The sequence below is a fragment of the Labrus mixtus genome, chromosome 20 (assembly GCF_963584025.1).
Source record: "Labrus mixtus chromosome 20, fLabMix1.1, whole genome shotgun sequence".
Classification (NCBI taxonomy): Eukaryota; Metazoa; Chordata; class Actinopteri; order Labriformes; family Labridae; genus Labrus; species Labrus mixtus.
The window spans coordinates 7,698,542-7,718,863 of record NC_083631.1 but is presented as its reverse complement, the minus strand read 5'-3'; the positions used below and the strand labels follow the sequence as shown (position 1 = coordinate 7,718,863).

The following is a 20,322-nucleotide window of genomic DNA, read 5'->3' as shown; positions in this document are numbered from 1 at the left end:
CAGAGGCGGTTGGTAGCTGCAGAGCAAGATTTTGCGAGAAAAAAAAAACATTAAAAGGTCAAACCACACTGACAAATGGGTTTGTAGCCCCTAAAGGAATCTTTTTCAATCGTAATTTATAATAATCTACAGTCTAATTTTGTTAAATAAATCCTGAGAGAATCGTATCGTGAGTTTAGTGAATCATTACATCCCTACATATCAGGCAAATTAATTACAAGAAAAACAAATTATTAAAATACTGAGAATGTTTCCACATCTGCAGGAATTCCCCAACTGGCCATCCTCACCAAAGTTGATCAAGCCTGTCCTGAGGTCAAATCAAATATTCAGAACATGTACAAGAGCAAGTACCTGAAGGAAAAGGTGAGCCGGTTTAGATTTGTTATTGTTGAGTTTCAGTTCTTTTTTCATCACATTTCCACCTTTGGTCTGAGCTTTGCAATCACTGATTATCTGAAATTATTTGACTCCAACACGTAGGTGGAACAATTCAACGCGAGGCTGGGAATTCCCATCAAGTCCATCTTTCTGGTGAAGAACTACGAGTCAGAAACCGACACAAGTGACGGCATCAGTGGGCCGATACTGACCGCACTGAGACAGATGGTAACCCAAGGAGACAACTTCATCCCAACCCAGTCGCCAGAGGAAAATGTTGTCATTTCATGTTTCAGCTCAATTTTACATTACTTACCACAGCTTATGCATTATTGTACATTAACACCACATGTAAATGTATCCTGCTGTGCTAATGAAAACAATGAAGGAATATAAACATGGTAACACTTTACAATAAGGGTACATTAATTCACATTAGTTAAGGCATTATTAAGCCTGGTTACTAACAGTTAACTAATGTGTCTCGTAATCATTTATTAACGGTGTTCATGTCAACTATGGTATTAATTAATACATTATTTAAGGATGCTATTAACATTAGTTAATGCAGTGATACGCCTTAATTAACAGAAAATTCGTACAAAAATGAACATTAAGAAACCCTTAACAGATGTCTCTTGTTAACATTAATTAAGGGTTTACATGTTAATTAAGCCTATTAACTAATATTACTAAGTATATACTAAATATTACTGTTTGTTAAAGATGTTCATTTAGATGCATGTCTTGAGGTTCATAGCTGAGTCATGTCATTAAGACAAAAGTGTTTGTTTTTATTCATATTTATTTAAGGTTAATGACTGTTCACTTGTCCATCCTCCAACTGGTGACTTATTTTTGGTAAAGATTGAGATCAGTGTACCACACCATGGTCTTCAAGTAGACGTTAGATTGTTCCTTTATCTTCATGTAGACGTTCTTAACTTACAGCCTAACCTATCATTATTGTTGATGTTATATAAGCATTACTTAACCATGATTAACCATTCATTAATGCTCTGAATAAGCCTTACTTAACCATAATAGACCATTTATTAATGCTCTGAATAAGCATTACTGTTAGTACGTATTTTCATGGATTCATTCATCTTGCTAATTTTGTGGTGTTGAAAGATCAGAAAGAGTTATGCAATTGTTGAATTTGTTTTAACCATACATGTTCTTTTCCTTTAATTATCATTTAATCCATTTATCATTTACTTCATATATTTTATTTTTCTTTTATTATTATTTAATCTTTTTATCATTTCATTCATATGTCATATAGTCAATACGACTTTTGTTTTCTTGGCTTTTACATTTCCTGTCAATCCTACACATACCTGCGGTGCCTATGCACCTGTGAGGTCAGGATAAGTGTGCCATACTTTGAGCAAAACCACATACGAGTTCGTAGGTGTATAGCGTTTTCTGCAAATCTGTCTGGTTCACGGTCTTCAAGCTAAAACCACATTTGAACTTAGTATCAAGGATATATCACGTTTCTACGAATCTGCATTGCTGAGGTTTTACAGAATCTTGGAAAAAAGAGACCGTCTGGCTATAAAAACGCTGTGGAAAAGCTGATCGGGGTTCTTTTTTACTTTTCTAAAGGACTCCACGTTACTCTGACTTTTGAATCCCCATTTTGGGATTTAGTCTCTGAGACCAAGATCTTTTAAACCCTCAAGTGTCTACACTCTTGGGTTAAGACTTTTGTCTTTGTATTTTGCTTTTTACATTTTTATATTTTTACTTTTACTGTTTTGTATTTGCATTTGGAATATCATTTGAAGTTTTTTAATAAATTTTCGGAACTTTTTGAAATCATTCACACCACAAAGACCGGAGTCTCTCTTAAGGACCCCGTGAGCCTCGGAAGGTAAGCTTGAGCAGTCACGCCACGGCACACTTCTACTGACTTTTACTACACACCTCATACACACCTAGCATCCTAGTGAGGAGAGTTGCAGTTAATCCCTCTCCGGGGGTGCGAGCCTCTGGGGGGGAAATCTAGAGTCCTGAACCAAGGGTTATTCTTGAATCTAGTTATTCTAGAAATGAATGTTAGGCAGATAATCCTAGGGCTATGTGATTATAACAAGTCCTCTCTTCTCCAAAGGGTGTTAGCGGAGTAATTTTACATATCTCCAGGTACTAGGAAAGAGTAGACTAGCGGCTGGTAGGGAGCGAGTTCTCACATAGTTATAGGAAAGAGTAGACTAGTTAACTAATGGGTGGTGAGCTTCCGTTAGCTATAGTAAAGTTATTCACCCCTTTTTGTCCAGGACATGTTACAGTGGATATATCTTTAAATTGTGTCAACCATCTAAGAGTAATTCTTCTTTTAGGTTTGTGAAATTGTAATACATATGTGTAAGAGACATCATGGCAGCAGAGTTTTATTTGGATTGGAGCCAAGTGTCTGTTGTGAGCAGAAAAGGAAATGTGACTCTGAGACTGAAGAAATGTATATGTCTGATATTTACGAGTCAAGGTGATGTCTTCTTTCTAGCCTTTTAGAGATGAACCAAAGCTGCCAGGAATTTGTGGGATGTACCTTCTAGCAGAATATAAGCAACACTGTGAAGATGAAGACTTTGCCACTTTGCCCATGATGGCCAATAGGCCAATGATTGCAAGCGATTGTGAGATCTTGGTCAGCATGGGTCAGGGATGGTTCGCACTTTGTCAGCCATGTGTGTTGTGTTTCTATGTTGTCTGACCATGGCTGAATAAATCCTAAGATGATCCACAGTCTGTTTCAGGATTTCATAATAATAATAAATGTATTTATAAAGTGCTTTAAATCAAAGTGCTGTATAAAGCAATACAGGAAAAATACAGGAAAAAACATACAAAGAAATCATGACTCATACTCAACAGTAAACAGATGGGTCTTTAACTTTGCTTTAAAAACCTCAACAGAACAAGCCTGCCTAATGTCCAGAGGTAAGCTGTTCCAAAGTGTCGGTGCACGGAAAGAAAAAGCCCAATCACCAACTGTCTTCTTTCTGACCTTTGGGACACTCAGAAGACCAGTCCCCTGAGAACGCAGGGCTCGGGCAGGCACGTAGGGGTTCACCAGGTAATATCCATTTAATACAGAAACAACCCCCACCCAACAAGAGATGATGACAAACATATTTTGTTTCAATAATCGAACTTTGATTAATCCAACTCATTGATAAAGAATGACTAATATGAGGAACCAGCTTGTTACTGTCAGTGAATCCGCTCTGGGAAATCTCAGGTTTCACAAACAATCTACACAGCAATTTACCATTTTCACATGCAGCTAATTCATGCAGAATTACAACAAAGTTTATTTATTTCATGTTCATAATGTAAATATTCATAATTACTTGATTGCAATGGTTTATGCAAATATACAATATAAATATTGTGTCCCACTTTTGATTTTGTACCTCTTACACAGCCATCATTAATAAATGCAAAATGCACCACAATACACACTAAAAGAACAATTATGTGATGATGATAAAATACTATGCAGTGAAACATTTACACACTCCAAAATTAGCCATTAAAAAACTTGTGAGCCAAGTTTTAAAATCATTAATAGTGATGAGTTCCTGCAATTTGAGTGTTTTTTTTAAGACTGTTCCATGCGGAGGGAGCAGAGTACATGAAGGCCCTCTTCCCAAACTCAGTACGAGTTCTGGGGACTGACGTAGATAGAAAGTCCAGAGAGCGCAAACTGTATGATGGATTTGATTTAAAAGTGAGGTAGGTGTAGAGGTATGAAAGGAGTAGTCCAGTAATTGCTTTATAAATGAAGGTGTACCAGTGAAGAAGCCTACGAGCTGACGCGGAAAGCGAGCCTACTTTAGAGTACAGGGTGCAATGATGGGTGAGTGATTTACAGGCGGTAATGAATCTTAATGCACAATGATAAGTAGCATCCAGCATATGCAGTGAGGTAGAGCAGGCATTCATGCACAGTACATCACCATAATCTAATAATGGCATAAAAGTAGCAGCAATAAGCCTCTTTTTAGAAACAAAAGAAAAACAAGATTTATGTCTGAAATAAAAGCCCAATCTCACCCTTTAGTTTCTTTGCCAGGTTCTCGATATGGGGTTTAAAAGACAAATTGTCATCAAGGATGATACCAAGGTATTTAAAAGTGGAAACGGTCTTAATAAGAGTACCTTGAAATGTAAATAGAGTGGGCCGACAGTTAGTTTTGTCCCTGGATTTAGTGAAGATCATCATTTTAGTTTTATCTGCGTAAAGTACCAGTCTTAAAGACAGGAGTTGGGCTTCTATTTCTTTAAAAGCAGCTTGCAAGCGATCAACAGCCTTTAACACAGTCTCTCTAAAACAATAAATAATAGTATCGTCTGCATAAAAATGGGCATTTGCATTTTGGACATATTTCCCCAAATCATTAATATAAATGGTAAACAACAAGGGACCTAATATAGAGCCTTGTGGCACCCCCTTGTGGACAGCCAAAGTATCAAAGGAGCAGCCATCAATTTTAACACATTGAGTCCTGTCTGAAAGATAGTTAGAAAACCAACCAACAGCAGAATTAGACAATCCTATATTAGCCAGTCTATGCAATAATACATCATGGTCCACCGTATCGAAGGCCTTGGAAAAATCAATAAAAAGACAAGCACAGTGTTGTTTGCTATCCAGGGCCATAAAAATATCATTTACTATTTTAGTAGCTGCTGTGACTGTACTGTGTGATTTTCTAAAACCAGAAGGTAAATTTCATTAAGACTGAAGAAATCCTTCAACTGATCACTAATCAGGCTTTCTAAAATCTTGGCTAAAGGAGACAGATTTGAAATAGGCCTGTAGTTATTGAGGCTAGACGGTTCACCACCTTTTAAGAGGGGAAGAACGTGAGCCGTTTTCCATATTTTGGGGATTTTCTTACTAGTTAGAGTTAAATTAAAAATGTAGGTCAGTGGCTCTGCAATAAAATCTGTGGCGAGTTTTAAAAAATGAACACCTATATTATCTGGCCCTTGTGGTTTTTTTTAAATCTAATTTCTTAAGAGCTTTATGTACTTCAGCAACAGTGGACGGTTTAAAGTTAAATTCATTATCCAAAGAGGGCTCAGCAATAGCAAGTGCAGTAGAGGGCGTATTTACTTTATCAAAAAGAAAACCAGAAGAAACAAAATACTTATTAAAACAATTGAGCATCTCAGCTCTGTCATGGATAGTGGCAGACTCTGACACAATGCAAGTTGGAAGACTAGAGGAGTTATTTGGAGATAGAGATTTGATTGTCTGCCAGAATTTCCGTGGGTTATTTAAATTTTCAGTTGTAAGGGCAAGATAATAGCTAGATTTGGCCTTCTTGACTAAGGCAGTACATTTATTCCTTAAGCATCTAAAAGTAGCCCAGAGAGCATCAGCGTTCAACTTTCTTGCTTATGCCCAATAATAATTTCAATCAATTAAAGTAGATTTTTCTGGGCACTTATGGTTTGGACGAGTGGGAGAATCAATTAACTGTAAAATTAATTGAGTTACAGTATGTTTTAAATTCATTTGAGGCTGGTGACTGCCACCACAGAGGGCTATCTCATTGTCAGATAATTTAGAAAGAATATTAGTGTTATGGGTTGTGTTGTCCGTGTGTGTCTCCCCTCCCTCTCTGAGTTCCTGGACAGGTTGGTGCTCCGCCCATCTCTGGGGGAGACTGATGGAGAAGTGGAATCACCTGTGTACGCATGCAGCCGATGAATAAAAGGCACTGGGTGCAGGCTGCAGGGAGAGACAAAGAGTCATATCCGTGTGCTGGGACGCAGGCTGCTGGAGTGCCTGATCGTCTCCGTTTCAGTTGTTCTAAATTTGTGTACCTTTGTGGGTGCAACTAAAGCTGGTTACTGCTTGTGTGTTTCCTGTACAATTAAATACAGCGACTATTATTTTTGAAACCGAACTCTGGTCTCCACCTTGATTCCGGGTAAATATAAATTTGTTGTTCCCCACATCCCCTAGCACTATGGTGAACGTAACAATTGGGGGCTTGTCCGGGATCATTTTGTTTGTAAGAACGAGATCGGATGTTTTTGTTTTGTTGAACTATCAGTCGGCTAAGTGGGCTATTTTGGCTCATTGAGTTTTTGTTTAGTAGGTTACAATCGGTACTGCTTCCTCAGTCTAGGTAGCGAGTGACCAGCTAGGCTGATTACAGTCTTTCCATCGGTCGCTCATTTATTATTTTGCCTTTTTTATTTTTGGGTTGAAATCTGGGTTGGGACTGCGTTCCCTGTTGGGGGTTGACTACCTTGTGCCTGGCAAGACCCAGAAGACAAGGTAGGACAGTTTCTGGTCGGCAGGAACTGGGGAAGTAGGCTCTTTAGTTAAATGTTTTGTGAATGTTACCTGTCAGCAGCCAACCTCAGACCCTTTCTGGAGTGGAGCGCCGGTGAGTATGGCAACTTTTTGTTTGGAGGAGTTTGTGGCCAAACCCTCTTTTGCAAAATTCCATGAGTTTAGAAAGTCTGATCTATGTGAAATCGCCAAACACTATGGTATTTCTTTTTCAAGCACATTGAAGAAAAAAGAACTGAAAGTAACTGTGTTAACGGGTTTAGTTAATCAGGGCATTTTCGGTCCGTCTGTGTTAGAATCTCCGGGGTTGTTGGCACTGCCGGTGGAGGTTGTTTGCCCCGATAAGTGACAGAGCAAAGTTGCAGCCGCATAATGTCACTCCGGGGTTGGGTGGTAGTAGAGAAGGGGACAGGGCGTTTACCTTGCCGCTGTTCGAACCCTTTTTGGGGGAGTCCTCCGCCGGTTTGAAACTGGACGCGCGGTTAAAAGTGCGCTTAGCGTGGCTCCAGATTGAAAAGGAGGATCGGGAACGAGAATTTCAGCAGGGAAATTGAGATACGTAAAGTAGAGGCTGACACTGCTGTGAGAATGAGACAGATCAAGTTACAAGCACATATGATCCCTGCTGTTACTCCGCGTTCTTCTGTCTCTGCTGCCACGTTTGATGTTAGTAAAAACATTGCTCTGGTCCCTGTCTTTAGAGAAGGTGAGGTCGAGTCCTACTTCGGCGCGTTTGAGCGGATTGCCACTGCACTGCGCTGGCCAGAGGATGCATGGTCTATCTTGCTACAATGTCGTCTTGCGCCTCACTTTCAGTGGATGAAAGCCTTGATTATGATACGGTGAAAAGCGCTATTCTCAGGGCGTATGAGTTGGTGCCTGAAGCTTACTGGCAACGCTTCAGGAGCCACCGAAAAGCAGCTGGCCAGTCATTTAGTGATTTTGCGAGGGAGAAGGGGGTATTATTTGATCGTTGGTGCTCAGCATGCAAGGCTGATGATTTAACAGCTCTGCGTGAACTTATCCTGCTAGAGGAGTTTAAAAACTGTGTGCCCGAGCGAACGGTAGTTTACCTAAATGAGCAGAAGGTGGCTACTCTGCAGCAGGCTGCCACTCTGGTGGACGAGTTTGCGTTGATTCAAAAAAATGTTTTCATTAAACGTGATTCGGTACCTCGTGAAAATAATCCAAAAACTGGGGTCTCGCATACTCCACGTGATAAAGTTTTCTCATCTTCCTTCAGTAATAGGTCAGATAAACAGTGTTTCTTTTGTCAGAAAAATGATCACCTGATAGCTGACTGTGCAGCGTGGAAACCCAAGCAGTAGGGGTCCACTTCAAAACCTCCCAAGGATGTGGGCCTGATAAAGACTGTTCCTTATATTGAGAGTGTGGCTCAAAGCGGGTTTGATGCATGTTTTAAACCCTTTATTTCCAGTGGTTTTGTGTCCCTTACAGGAAAACTTGAGGATCAACGTCCGGTAATGATATTGCGAGATACAGGAGGCTCGCAGTCATTCATTCTGTCAAAAGTCCTGTCTGTAAGTGAAGAGACTACCTGTGATTGTAGCACGGTGGTGAGAAGCAGTGGGATAAGCTTTGTACCTGCTCCTCTCCACCATGTTCATGTTGAATCTAAACTGGTCTCTGGTGTTTTCCCAGTAGCCGTGTTGGCTTGTTTTCCCATAGATGGAGTTGACTTCATCATGGGAAATTATATTGTGGGAGGTAAGGTTTGTCCTGCTCCTGAGGTCGTTGAAGTGCCCATTTCCCGGTCTGAGAAAGATGAGTTAGCTCTGAGTCATCCCGAGGTGTTTGCGGTTAGTGTGTTAACCAGAGCTCAGGCTCGTAAGCAGGCCGATAAAGTTGATTTGTTTGACTCTTTTCTTGCCTCTGTCCTGTCTGAATATAGGTTGGCACCATCTGCTGGTGGTAGAGTGAACTACAAGCCTCCGGAGCAGAAGGAGGCAAAACAAACTGTTGATGCACCTGCAGTATTACTACCTCTAACCAGGGAAGCCCTCATCAATGCCCGAAAGAGTGACTCTTCCCTAGCAAAGTGTTTTGCTGCTGTTCAAAAGCAGTGGGGGAAGAAACATTCTTTTTTGTTGGATGATGGTTTGTTAATGCGCAGGTGGATGCCACAGTCAGAGGTTCCCACTGATGAGTTGAGTGAAGACTGGGGTGCAATTTATCAGATAGTTGTCCCAGTGGGATACAGACGGCATGTATTAGCATTAGCACATGAGCACCTGTGGGCTGGGCATCTGGGTGTTACAAAAATGTATGATCGTGTTCTTAAACATTTCTTCTGGCCAGGGATGAAAGCTGATGTGGTGCAATGCTGTAATTCCTGTCACATCTGCCAGGTGGTGGGAAAACCAAACCAGGTTGTACCTCCAGCACCTCTACGTCCTGTTCCGGCAGTGGGTGAGCCTTTCGAACATGTCATTGTGGATTGTGTGGGCCCGTTACCCAGGACGAAGTCGGGTAACCAGTTCATGTTGACTATTATGTGTGTTTCGACCCGTTATCCTGAGGCAATCCCATTGAGGAAAATCACTGCCACAGCCATCACTAAAGCTCTAGTTAGGTTTTTTACAACATTTGGGTTACCAAAAATTGTTCAGACAGACCAAGGAACAAATTTCCTCTCTAGAAGTTTCAAGCAGACCTTGCAGTCTCTTGGGGTAACGCATTCAGTGTCCAGTGCGTACCATCCGGAGTCACAAGGCGCCCTTGAGCGTTGGCATCAAACGTTAAAATCTATGCTTAAAAAGTATTGTCATGACACAGGGAGAGGTTGGGATGACGGGGTGCCATTTGTTCTGTTTGCGATTCGTGATCGTCCATTGGGTACAGTCCGGCTGAACTTGTGTTTGGTCACAATGTGCGTGGCCCAATGAAAGTGCTTAAAGAACAGTTCATTTCTGGGAGGTCTTCGAAAACAAATGTGTCGGATTTTGTGTCAAAATGTAGGAAACGGTTGCATGTGGCAACTATTTTGGCAAAAGAAGCCATTGGTGTCTCTCAGGACAACATGAAGAGGAGGTTCGACAGGAAAGCGGTTGAGCGACAGTTCCAGTCTGGGAATAAAGTGCTGGTTTTATTACCCACGCCTGGTTCTGCTCTCACTGCTCGTTTCTCCGGTCCCTATGTAGTGGAGAGAAAAGTGTCCGATACAAACTATGTCATCCACACCCCAGAACGCCGGAGGAAGAATAGGCTGTGTCACATTAACATGCATAAACTCTATCAGTCTCCAGTCCAGTCCAGGCCTCCACGGGTGTGCAGGAACAAACTTCAGAGACTGCTACCCCCGTTTCGACATCTGCGTCCATGGTTAATGTAGGTTCGGTGGCTGATGATGGACTGGGAACTTCGGATAGTCAGCAAAGCGGTAGGCTGTCTAATTCTGAATTTATGTCTAGTGTAGGTGTCCAGTTGTCATGCAGCAGAAAGATGATGTCCTGTGCCTGCTCCATTCATACCCGACTCTGTTTGGTGATGTTTCCTCCAGGACAACGGTCTTAGAACATGTCATTTATGTAGGAAATTCAAAACCAATCAAACAGCATGCATATCGATGTCCTCTAGTGAAGAGAGAATTAATGAAGAAAGAGGTAGATTACTTGACAGAAAATGGGTTAGCAAAGCCCAGTCGTAGTCCCTGGAGCTCTCCGTGTTTGCTGACACCTAAATCTGATGGTTCTCCTCGTTTTTGTACCGATTTCAGGAAGGTGAATGCTGTGACTGTACTGGACTCATTCCCGTTACCTCGCATGGAAGACTGCATCGATAGCATAGGCCCAGCTACGTTCATCACCAAACTGGACCTGCTAAAAGGCTACTGGCAGGTACCTTTGGCACCCGGAGCAGGGGACATATCGGCCTTTGTCACCCCTGATCACTTTATGCAGTACACGGTAATGGCCTTCGGGATGAGAAATGCACCAGCCACTTTCCAGCGTCTGATGCACCTGGTGTTAGGTGACGTCCCGAACTGTAATGTGTATTTAGATGATGTAGTGGTATACTCCAGCGACTGGTCAATCCACATATCCCGGTTGAAGGACGTATTTCAGCGGCTTGCTGAGGCATCGCTGACATTGAACCTTGCTAAATGTGAGTTTGCAAAGGCAACTGTAACTTATCTAGGTAAGCAGGTGGGTCATGGGCAGGTTAGACCAGTGGATGCGAAGGTTGAGGCAGTGTTATCTTACCCAGCTCCTACCACCAGGCAGGAACTGAGGCGTTTTCTGGGCATGGCGGGATACTACCGGTGTTTTTGTAAAAACTTTTCGGTAGTTGTGGCCCCTCTCACCCGTCTGTGTAGCCCTGCTGTGCCATTTGTGTGGACTGATGAGTGCTGTCATGCATTTGATGCTGCTAAATCCCTTCTCTGCAGTGCTCCTGTATTGGCCGCCCCTGATTTTTTGCATCCCTTCAGGCTCGAGGTGGATGCCAGTGCTTCTGGAGCTGGGGCTGTGCTGTTGCAGGGTGGGGCAGGAGATGTGCAGCATCCTGTCTGTTATTTTTCAACCAAATTCAAGCGTCATCAGCTGAATTACTCGACCGTTGAGAAAGAGACGTTGGCCATGATTTTAGCCCTTCAGCATTTCGAGGTCTACCTGGGTTCCAGTGTGGCCCCCGTGACAGTGTACACTGACCATAACCCACTTGTTTTCCTGGCCCAGATGTACAACCACAACCAGTGGTTGATGCGCTGGGCACTGCTGGTCCAGGGGTTTAACTTGGAAATTAAACACAAGAAGGGGACTGACAACATGGTGGCTGATGCTTTGTCCCGTGGGTGAGAGAAAAGAATAATATGTATGTTTTTTTGTTGATAGCTGCCAGCCTGTTGTATTGGGGTAGGTGATAATGTGGTTTGGTGACTAATTTGTTATATGCTAGGTTCAAAACTTAGTTTTGGTCTTATGGGGGGAAGTTATGGTTTGTGTTGTCTGTGTGTGTCTCCCCTCCCTCTCTGAGTTCCGCCCATCTCTGGGGGAGACTGATGGAGAAGTGGAATCACCTGTGTACGCATGCAGCCGATGAATAAAAAGGCACTGGGTGCAGGGAGAGAGACAGAGTCATATCCGTGTGCTGGGACGCAGGTTGCTGAAGTGCCTGATCGTCTCCGTTTCAGTTGTTCTAAATTTGTGTACCTTTGTGGGTGCAACTAAAGCTGGTTACTGCTTGTGTGTTTCCTGTACAATTAAAGACAGCGACTATTATTTTTGAAACCGAACTCTGGTCTCCACCTTGATTCCGGGTAAATATAAATTTGTTGTTCCCCGCATCCCCTAGCACTACGGGGAACGTAACAATTAGATAAAGAGGACAAGCTTTCCTTAGCTGCAGAAGGAGGTCTGTAGCAACCAACAACAGTAATATGACAGCCCTTGGACAACTCCACCTGTAAATCTAGAATTTCAAACTGATTAGGTATTGACTTCTTGACCAATACTTTAGTGTGGAATTCACATTTAGAATACACAATTATTCCACCACCTCGTTTAACACGATCAGCATGACTTATATTGTAACCATTAATAGAAGCAACACTATCATTAATAGATTTGTTCAACCAACTTCAAAATCAGCAGCAGTTTGAATACAACTAAAATCAGGACCAGGGTTAGACTGAACATCGCCAGATAACAATAACAGCAACACAATCAAGCACCGTGATTTAAACATTTTGGTTGAATTACACTTAAGGTTCGCATCTGTGCAATGAATCGAAAATAAAAGAGTATTCGAGGGAACAATGAAACATGTTTTAAGCACATAGCAACACATCAAACCGATAGACAGTTTAGCAGGCAAAACAGTGGCAGTTCGACTTTGTGATTGTATCGAGTTGATACGGAAAGTACATGTTTGGAAGCTGGGTAGAACCAGAGAGGCTCACTCGCAACAGGGGTTGCCAGCGTAGCCCTAGCATGCTATCACAAGCAGCAGGGCTACGAGGCGCCATGTCGGTCCAATAGTCCGTGATTGGGTCCGATAAAGAAACGTACGAGGAGGAGGATCGGTACGTGCAAAGTCACTGGTGTTTAATGTGTAGCGTGGTGCATGTGTGTGCACGCTGGCGGGGGCAAGGAGCAGGAGAGAGGTACCTGACCCAGGCTAGGAGAGATAGCAGGGAGGCAGGCAGGTAGGAGCAGGTGAGCGCAGGCTGCAGGTGGAGAACGCCAGCAAGGCAAAGCAGAGTAATAATCCAAGCAGATTTCCAAATTAATCCATACAGTAAGGCAATGAGAGCGAAGTGAAAAAGGTTTAAAAAGAAATGGTCCCAAAGGTATAAAAACTAAGTAAAACTACATTAAAATCTTACAGAGACAGAGCATGCAACCTGACGTGCTGCCATCTTGATTTCTGACATGATCCTGTCATGAGTCATCATTAATAAATACAAAATGTCAAACTCAACTAAGAACGGTCAGGAAATCCATTATTTGTTTTCTCTTGTCTTAACCATCAATGAATCAATCATGCCTTACATCACATGATATATCCATCATACAATAACAAATAATTAAAAATTACACAGCAGGTTACAGTTACAGGTTTGTGTTGATGTTCCTTCATCACGCATCGTCTGCCTCAGCAGTGAGACGGTCTACATGTAGTTGAGGTAGTCTTCTCCTTGGGTTACCATCTGTCTCAGTGCGGTCAGAATCGGCCCGTTTATGTCGTCACTCGTGTTGATTTCTGACTCTTAGTTCTTCACCAGAAAGATGGACTTGATGGGAATTCCCACCGTCTTGCTGAATTTTTCCACCTGTTAAGAGTCAAATAATTTCAGATAATCAGGGATTACAAAGCTCAGACAAAAAAAAAAAAAAAAAGGTGGAAGTGTGATGAAAAAAATAACTGAAACTCAACAATAACAAATCTAAACCGGCTCACCTTTTCCTTCAGGTACATGTTGTGAATATTGGATCTGACCTCAGGACAGGCTGTATCAACTTTGGTGAGGATGGCCAGTTAGGGAATTCCTGCAGATGTGGAAACATTTTCAGTATTTTAATCTTCTTTTATTTCATTTGCCTGATATGGAAATGTAAGTGTGTGATATCTGTTCTTAACCAGATCACTTGCATCTAGTCTGACTTCTGCACAACTTTGTGATCTAACAGAGAGACTGAGCTGACAGGAACCACATAGAGCAGCACGTGGACTTTGTCATCCAGAGAGGGGTTGGATTTGTAGCCTGGGTCGTCCTTTGTCAGTGGGCTATCAGTACAAAACTGAAAAACAAAAATAGACATTCTAATAGTATTTTTCAAGGCACAGAGCTGTGAATGTTTCAGTGAATGGAAAAAAAAAAGCACATTTGTTTTTTTACATATTCTAGTTTTACATTCTGTTATTGAGAGACTTGCTTCTCACACACAGGCCCGAATCCTTGAGTTTACAGAGAATGGTGAATAATCTTAGATTGGAGTCACCACAGTCATCAGTTATTCTTACCTTTAGGGTGAAGCTGCTCCCAGAGGTCGCATCCGTCTCAGCTCGACCTGTGACAACGCCTCTCAAAGCACTTTCAACAGGGTTTATGAAATTGGACTTGCCGGCACCGACCGGTCCATGAAGCAGAATCCTGAGATGTCTGGCTCCTTGGTTTCGAGGTTGGTAAGATTTCATGAAGTTGAGATTGTCCTCAGTCCTCCTGTTGATAGAGAACATGAGATTCATTACTTCGGTGTTTTAAATATTGAGTGTTCAAAAGGCACATTGTTATTGATGCTCTGCTGAGTGGCAGAACCACACCCAGTTTCACCAACCTCACTTCCTGTTTACTCACGTCGGCAGAGTCCTCCATGGCTGTCTTAAACAAGCTGAAAGACAAATTCACATGTTAACATACAGTAAGACAACTTCAGACTATTTAAACAGCACTCATTCACTGCATGTAATATTGGAAGATGGAGATGAGATTTATTTTGTGAAATTATTTTCAGGTTGCTTTAAGACAAGTGAAGTGATGTATCACTGCTGGTATTATTCAGTCTGGGTGTGTCATGCTCTGCTACAGACAGTAATTTGTATGAGATAAACAGCAGAAGATGTCCCTGTGCTCTTGCTTACCCACACCCAAAGGCATATTTAATAAAGTGTATACTTAACGGCAGGACAACAAAGGGTTAAACTTATAATAAACATCACCTCAAGAAACGCTGTCACAATATTTGAACAGGAATCATTTTTGATATTTGTGCAAAAAGTCTTACGGGAAGGTGGAGGTGTGGGTGGGGCTGGTTTGGATTCTTCTCCTCCCATATCTGTAAAATATAACAGTTGTGTGTTAATGTCTTTGGACTGAGGGAGAAAGCCTGAGTACCCAGAGAGAATCACTTCCCCGGGGAGAACATGCAAACTCCACACAGAGAACGTATGATCAACAGGGATTCAAACCAGGAACCACCGTGTGCTAATCACTGCACCACCGGGCAGCCCGTTCAATTCATTCATCAGTAAAAAAAAAAAAAACAGTTCAAGTGAGAGTTGGTTTGTCAAAGTAACTTTTAAATAAATGTCAAGTCCATGTTCACATCATTCAAGAAAAATAAACAAACTAAGAGGGAAAAGGAAAACTCAGCAGTACAAGGAGTCCTTTATAAAAAAGAGATTTATCAGTGAAAACATCTTGAAGTCTAAAACAAACTGAATCAAATCAAATGAATAATAAAATCATAGAATGAAGAGAGTCTTACCTTTTCTTGTGATGCTCTGGATGCAGTGATGCAAATGGCAGGCTGGTCTGGCTTTTTATCTTGTTTCTTACTTTAATTTCTGTTCTTTTGTGTGTTTCTGGTCAGCCCCCTGATTTCCAAGAAATGGCTGTTCAGATCTTTATCGGCTGTTTTTTTTTTAATGTGCAGGTTCTGTCACGTTCAGGTAAAAAAAACAAGGAACTGGACCCAAGTGCAGAAGCTAACAAAAATTATTTATTTTAAATAAAGATCAAAAGTCCACAACAAAACTTACTAACAAAATCCAACAGGAGAAAACAAGGAGACACTAGTAAACTGACGACTGACAACTAACAAACGACAAACGACAAACAATGAACTGAGACAGGAGAGAAGAAACACAGACACTAAATAGACACAGGGGTAATCAAACACAGGTGAGACTAATGAGACAGGTGAAGACAATGAGGGCAATCAACACTGGAGGGAAACACACAGAGGCAGGACAAGAAACACTGAGGACAACTATGACAAATACATGAAACACTGAAGACACTTTTAAACATCAACACACCAGAACAGAGAGGGACACAAGGAAATGAAATGACAAAATAACACAGGAAACACTGGAGACTAAACTAGGAAACACACAAGGGAAAAACCAGCAACACTAAGATGGACAGGAGAAATTAAAACATGGAAACCTAAACACAGAAAAACAAAACTAAATAAGACCGAATCATGACAGGTTCATCGGAATGTGCATAAGATATAATACAAAGGATAAAATGTATCTTGACTGGCTGCCTATATCAATCTTTGCAGATACAGCAGTGATAGCTAAATGTCTTTTTTAGTATTTATTTATATTTACTCATTCTACCTTTCTCTCCATGTTTACCTGTCCTCATCACCTGGCTCTTACATCCAGCTGACCCCACCTGCCCTTCAGTGTCCACTTATAGCTTGTAGCTCTCTTCACAACAACAGACACTGGGTGGTTCTTTGAAACGTGCGTTTATTGCAATCTTGTGAAGCATCTTCGTCTTTGTATCACATGCCAACAAGCCAACATGCCATTCCAACCATGCCAACAAGCCAACATGTCACCGCTTGTTATGAGAAGAGGTTCTTGACTCCTTTATGTAAGCTGTGACACCTTTTCACACCTTCACATGTTTGAATCACCACATAGGAAGGGGGGTGACTTCTCAGCCCCAGAGGCAGAGATAACACCAACCCCCCTCTTCTGAAACATCAGATGAATTGGATGGCTCCTGTCCACCCAGAGATCAAAAATGCGCATAAGGCTCATTGAATCCCTGGCGAAGGATGTAGACCAGTTTGACCCAGGCAACCCAAATTTCAGCGTTGATGATTACCTCAGAGAGATCAACCTGCCTCTGTGATCTACCTGATGCATCCACACGAGAAAAACTCAAGCTGATCTGGAAGACAACTTCCAGGAGTGTCCATGACTTCATGACTACCCTCCGGCCTGAGATTAGAGACCAGTACTCAGCACTCTGCAACGCTTTGTGCGAGGAATTCTCCACCTACACCGACCCTGTATCTGCCCCTCTTAGAGCCCTAAGTGCCTGGCACCAGAAGCATGAGGCCCCCAATTATTATTACCGGCGCCTAAAATCTGCATATTTCCAGGGACGTAATGCTCCAGGTTTGGAAGAGGATCAAACTTTCAAGTCCATCTTCCTGCACAATCTGCATGACTGTGTGCGTTACGATGTCACCATGCATTGCCGAACACATCAGCTTGGTATGCCAGAGATCACACAGAGGTGTGTGACAGAGGTGGTAAGACAGTTGGAGGCCTCCAGCTCTTACAAAGAACAAGGTTCTGACTCCACATCAGGGAGGGGGGAGAAGCCTCCACTGTAAAACCCACCAAAGTCACTCTACCAACGTTAATGCTTTCTAGTCTCTGTTTTATGACCTGACACTGGTAGTGAGACACATAAAATACATGTACATTTACACACCTACATGCCACATACACCACAGGCTTACTCCTGCCCAGGCTAGGAGCTAGCCCACAAATCTACACCTGATACTCTTCTCTCTTCCTCTTGTTTGTTTGTTTCATTTGTTTTGTTAAAGAATGGACCTGGAGTAGCAAAGCTTTGCTAATGCCTGTTTATGTTTTATGCCTAGCGTGAGACACAGACATTCTGCCCAGACTTTGCCTCAGTGTCTGCCCAGACCAAAATGCCTCTAATATCTCTGAACTGTTAACCCTATGGACTGCTTCCCTAAGGAACCGCAAAAAAAAAAATACTTTCCTTCTCCTACATCTGCCACGAAGGAACCCTGCCTGAATCTGTTGATTTTATATTCAACAGAGTGACGATCTAACCAACTTTGCAACGATCACCAGGAGTTACCTCAAGTAAGAGCTTTGTTCTGGGCAGAAATAGTTTCAGAAATAGTTATGTTTCTTTTATAACCACTGATAATTATGCATCATTGTTGACGAGACATCACATTCTGTTTATTATCTGTTGTAAGCTGCTGCATTTGTTTTATTGTGATGAACCGCTATGTTCGTCTATGTATGTAATGCTATGCTAGTTTTCCTTCAGTCAACGGCTTTCGCAATCAGAAAGACCAGTGTACCCGCCATTGAATCAAAGTCCAGCCACTGGCTTTCTTGTGTTTAAGTAACAGTTACTGAACTCAGCTCAGAGAGCTCAAACTATTTCAAAAGGCAGCCACATGGCTTCCTTTGTTGTCCACCATTTTGTCACCATGTGACGAAGCCACATGGTGCATTGTCTCTCTCCACCATCTTGTTTTCTCTCTCTCTCTCACCCACATACACACACACACACACACACACACACACACACACAACTTCATCTTTACATCTCATTCACAAGTTTTGCTTGATAATTTTGTTTGCTTAGATTAGTTTGTAATAGTTATTTGTTTGATTAAGTTCATTGATTTTGGATTGATGTTGCTTTGTTTAAATGAATTCTGTTATAATTTAAGAAAGCAGTTGTTTGTGATTACTGGTGTATTTGCATTGTAATATAAGCTGGATGCGAGGGCTTTGTGTACGGATTTCACGCCTTCAATTTATTAAATGTAGTTATTAATTATTAATAATATTAGCAATTAAATAACTAATTTGAGACTGATTTGAGTGATATTTTGGTTATATTTCCGTGATTCCAGGGTGGTGCCCCAAGAGTTGATTAAACATAGTTTAAGACCTACTTCGATATCCAGTGGTGGTGGAATATTGTTTGCCAGTTTGAGGCCACTTTAGAGCAGTTTCAGAAGTTGGAATGTGCAATCTGTCAGCTGTAATGTACTTTCGTGTGAAGAGTGGTGGTAACTGAATCCTTTTTTCTAAATTGTATCCTCTTACTTGCAGGTTCATCAGTTTTTGGCAGTGTATGACTGTTGACTGTGTAGACATTGTGATAGCTGTAAACTGACATTTTCTTTGTTTGTTTTAAGGTCTTGGGCTACTTCATTCCAGATGAAGGTTGTGTTGCTTTGTGTGTCTAAGAGCGCATATCCAAGAACTTCTTCGTCTGGCTGTTTTATGGATGAGACCCAGACTGGTACGATTGAAGATGTGTATGTGCTGAGGCCTTCTTGCATGACTCTGTTACTCGTTGCAACTATGTCTTTGGTGTCTAGTTTGTCCTTTGAGTTGCCATCTCCTTTATAAGTGGGTAACCTTTGACTTCCTTTGAACTTGTACTTGAACTTCGCTCTTCAATAATTCAATAGTGCATCAGAAAAATAAGAAGACTGAAAATAGTAACTTAAATATGCAATTATAAACCTTAATTGCTGAGACAGTGAACTTAAAAGTGCATTAAATCGTTATTTTTTGTGTAGGAAAATAATTTTCACATTATTTTGGGGACTTTTTAAACTTTCCTTAAATTGGCTTTTAAACTCAAACAGTCTTTAAATAGTCTTTGTTAAACACACCTTTAACACAGTCCAATAATCTTGCAGTAGCCTAGCCAACATAGATGTGGGCTTAGCTTATCTGATATGCTGGATGTTCGTCATTTCCCGCCGTAGTCTTGAGAGAAGGTGTAATGCTGTGAGCGGTCATCGCCCTAGTTTTCGCGGTGTGTCTGGCTCCGTTGCTACCCGTCGACCCCCCTCAACACAAGTTTGGGAAAGCCCCTCGAGCATGGCGCTGTAGTATCCATGCTTTCACCCATTAGTGCGGTTTCTCCTTATTTGTCGCCTCCGCCTCTTCTTTTCTTTTTCCACTAAAAGACCAAGGGCTGACAACGCCAGCGCCATTGTCAACTTTTTATCAGACATTATTTTCCATTAGTATTCTACCTATAATATGAGTGGTGAGCGACAGCGGTGTGAAAATGGTCTTCTGGTATCATAACAATGGACTACCGCCCCCTGCTGGCATGGAGGGTTATTTCCTCTCACGCATGCGCAGATGGTTGGCTGTCGGCTGTAGTCTTTGTGATGTGTTCAAGTGCAACTTTTTGGCCAAGACAAACGGTGACTTGAGGCGACACCACAGGCGGCCTTCATTTGCCGTCTGCTTGGCGTGTCAGGACCTTAAGTGAATGCGACCTAAAAGTTTGCATGTCTGTCATTCGATCTTTGAAGAGAAGATAAAGAAGTCAATAGAACAGATGCCTTTTGGTCTGAAGAAAAACATCGACAGAAGAATAGGATAACCTCCGTTAGGCAAACACTTAAACATGACAAAAAACAATAAAACACAACGAGAAAGGTGAAGAGTGAAACTTCAGGCATGAAAACAGCATAACTTTGAAGACACCACACTAAATGAATTCACTACTTGACACAGTGAGGAGAAAAGTAAGGTCTCGTTTTTTCTTTTTGGAGTTTTTTTACTTTGCATCTTTTTTGGTTACA

The 20,322-nt window shown here is 41.7% G+C and overlaps 3 protein-coding genes across 4 annotated transcripts in view; 1 reads left to right on the top strand and 2 right to left on the bottom strand.

Annotated features, from left to right (window-relative positions):
- The window catches only part of LOC132954521 (interferon-induced protein 44-like), a 158,302-nt gene extending 156,098 nt beyond the window's left edge, over positions 1–2,204 (top strand). For both annotated transcript variants that reach the window (XM_061027094.1, XM_061027095.1), the window contains 2 exons: positions 266–366; positions 484–2,204. In XM_061027094.1, coding sequence (XP_060883077.1) covers positions 266–366; positions 484–777 — 395 coding nt within the window. In that variant the 3' untranslated portion in view covers positions 778–2,204. The remainder of the gene's footprint in view (positions 1–265; positions 367–483) is intronic.
- A 1,266-nt stretch (positions 2,205–3,470) lies between these two features.
- The window catches only part of LOC132954523 (interferon-induced protein 44-like), a 30,209-nt gene continuing 13,357 nt past the window's right edge, over positions 3,471–20,322 (bottom strand). Inside the window, exon 8 of the transcript XR_009665769.1 lies at positions 3,471–3,809. The gene's annotated coding sequence lies outside the window, so the exon portion shown is untranslated. The remainder of the gene's footprint in view (positions 3,810–20,322) is intronic.
- Positions 13,443–15,140, bottom strand: LOC132954364 (interferon-induced protein 44-like). Its single transcript, XM_061026908.1, has 5 exons — positions 14,959–15,140; positions 14,532–14,565; positions 14,198–14,396; positions 13,879–13,974; positions 13,443–13,505 (listed from the first exon to the last, which is right to left on the bottom strand). Exons 1-5 carry the CDS (start codon positions 15,005–15,007, stop codon positions 13,443–13,445), a joined length of 441 nt encoding a protein of 146 aa, XP_060882891.1. The 5' UTR covers positions 15,008–15,140.

Excerpts from the sequence above, each read along its gene's own strand:
- LOC132954364 (XM_061026908.1), bottom strand. The coding sequence starts at position 15,007 with ATGGGAGGAGAAGAATCCAAACCAGCCCCACCCACACCTCCACCTTCC. Across the intron at positions 14,566-14,958 it reads ACCCACACCTCCACCTTCCC|CTTGTTTAAGACAGCCATGG; the intron begins GTAAGACTTTTT and ends TTTGTCTTTCAG. Across the intron at positions 13,506-13,878 it reads TGCTGCTCTATGTGGTTCCT|GTGGAAAAATTCAGCAAGAC; the intron begins GTCAGCTCAGTC and ends GACTCTTAACAG.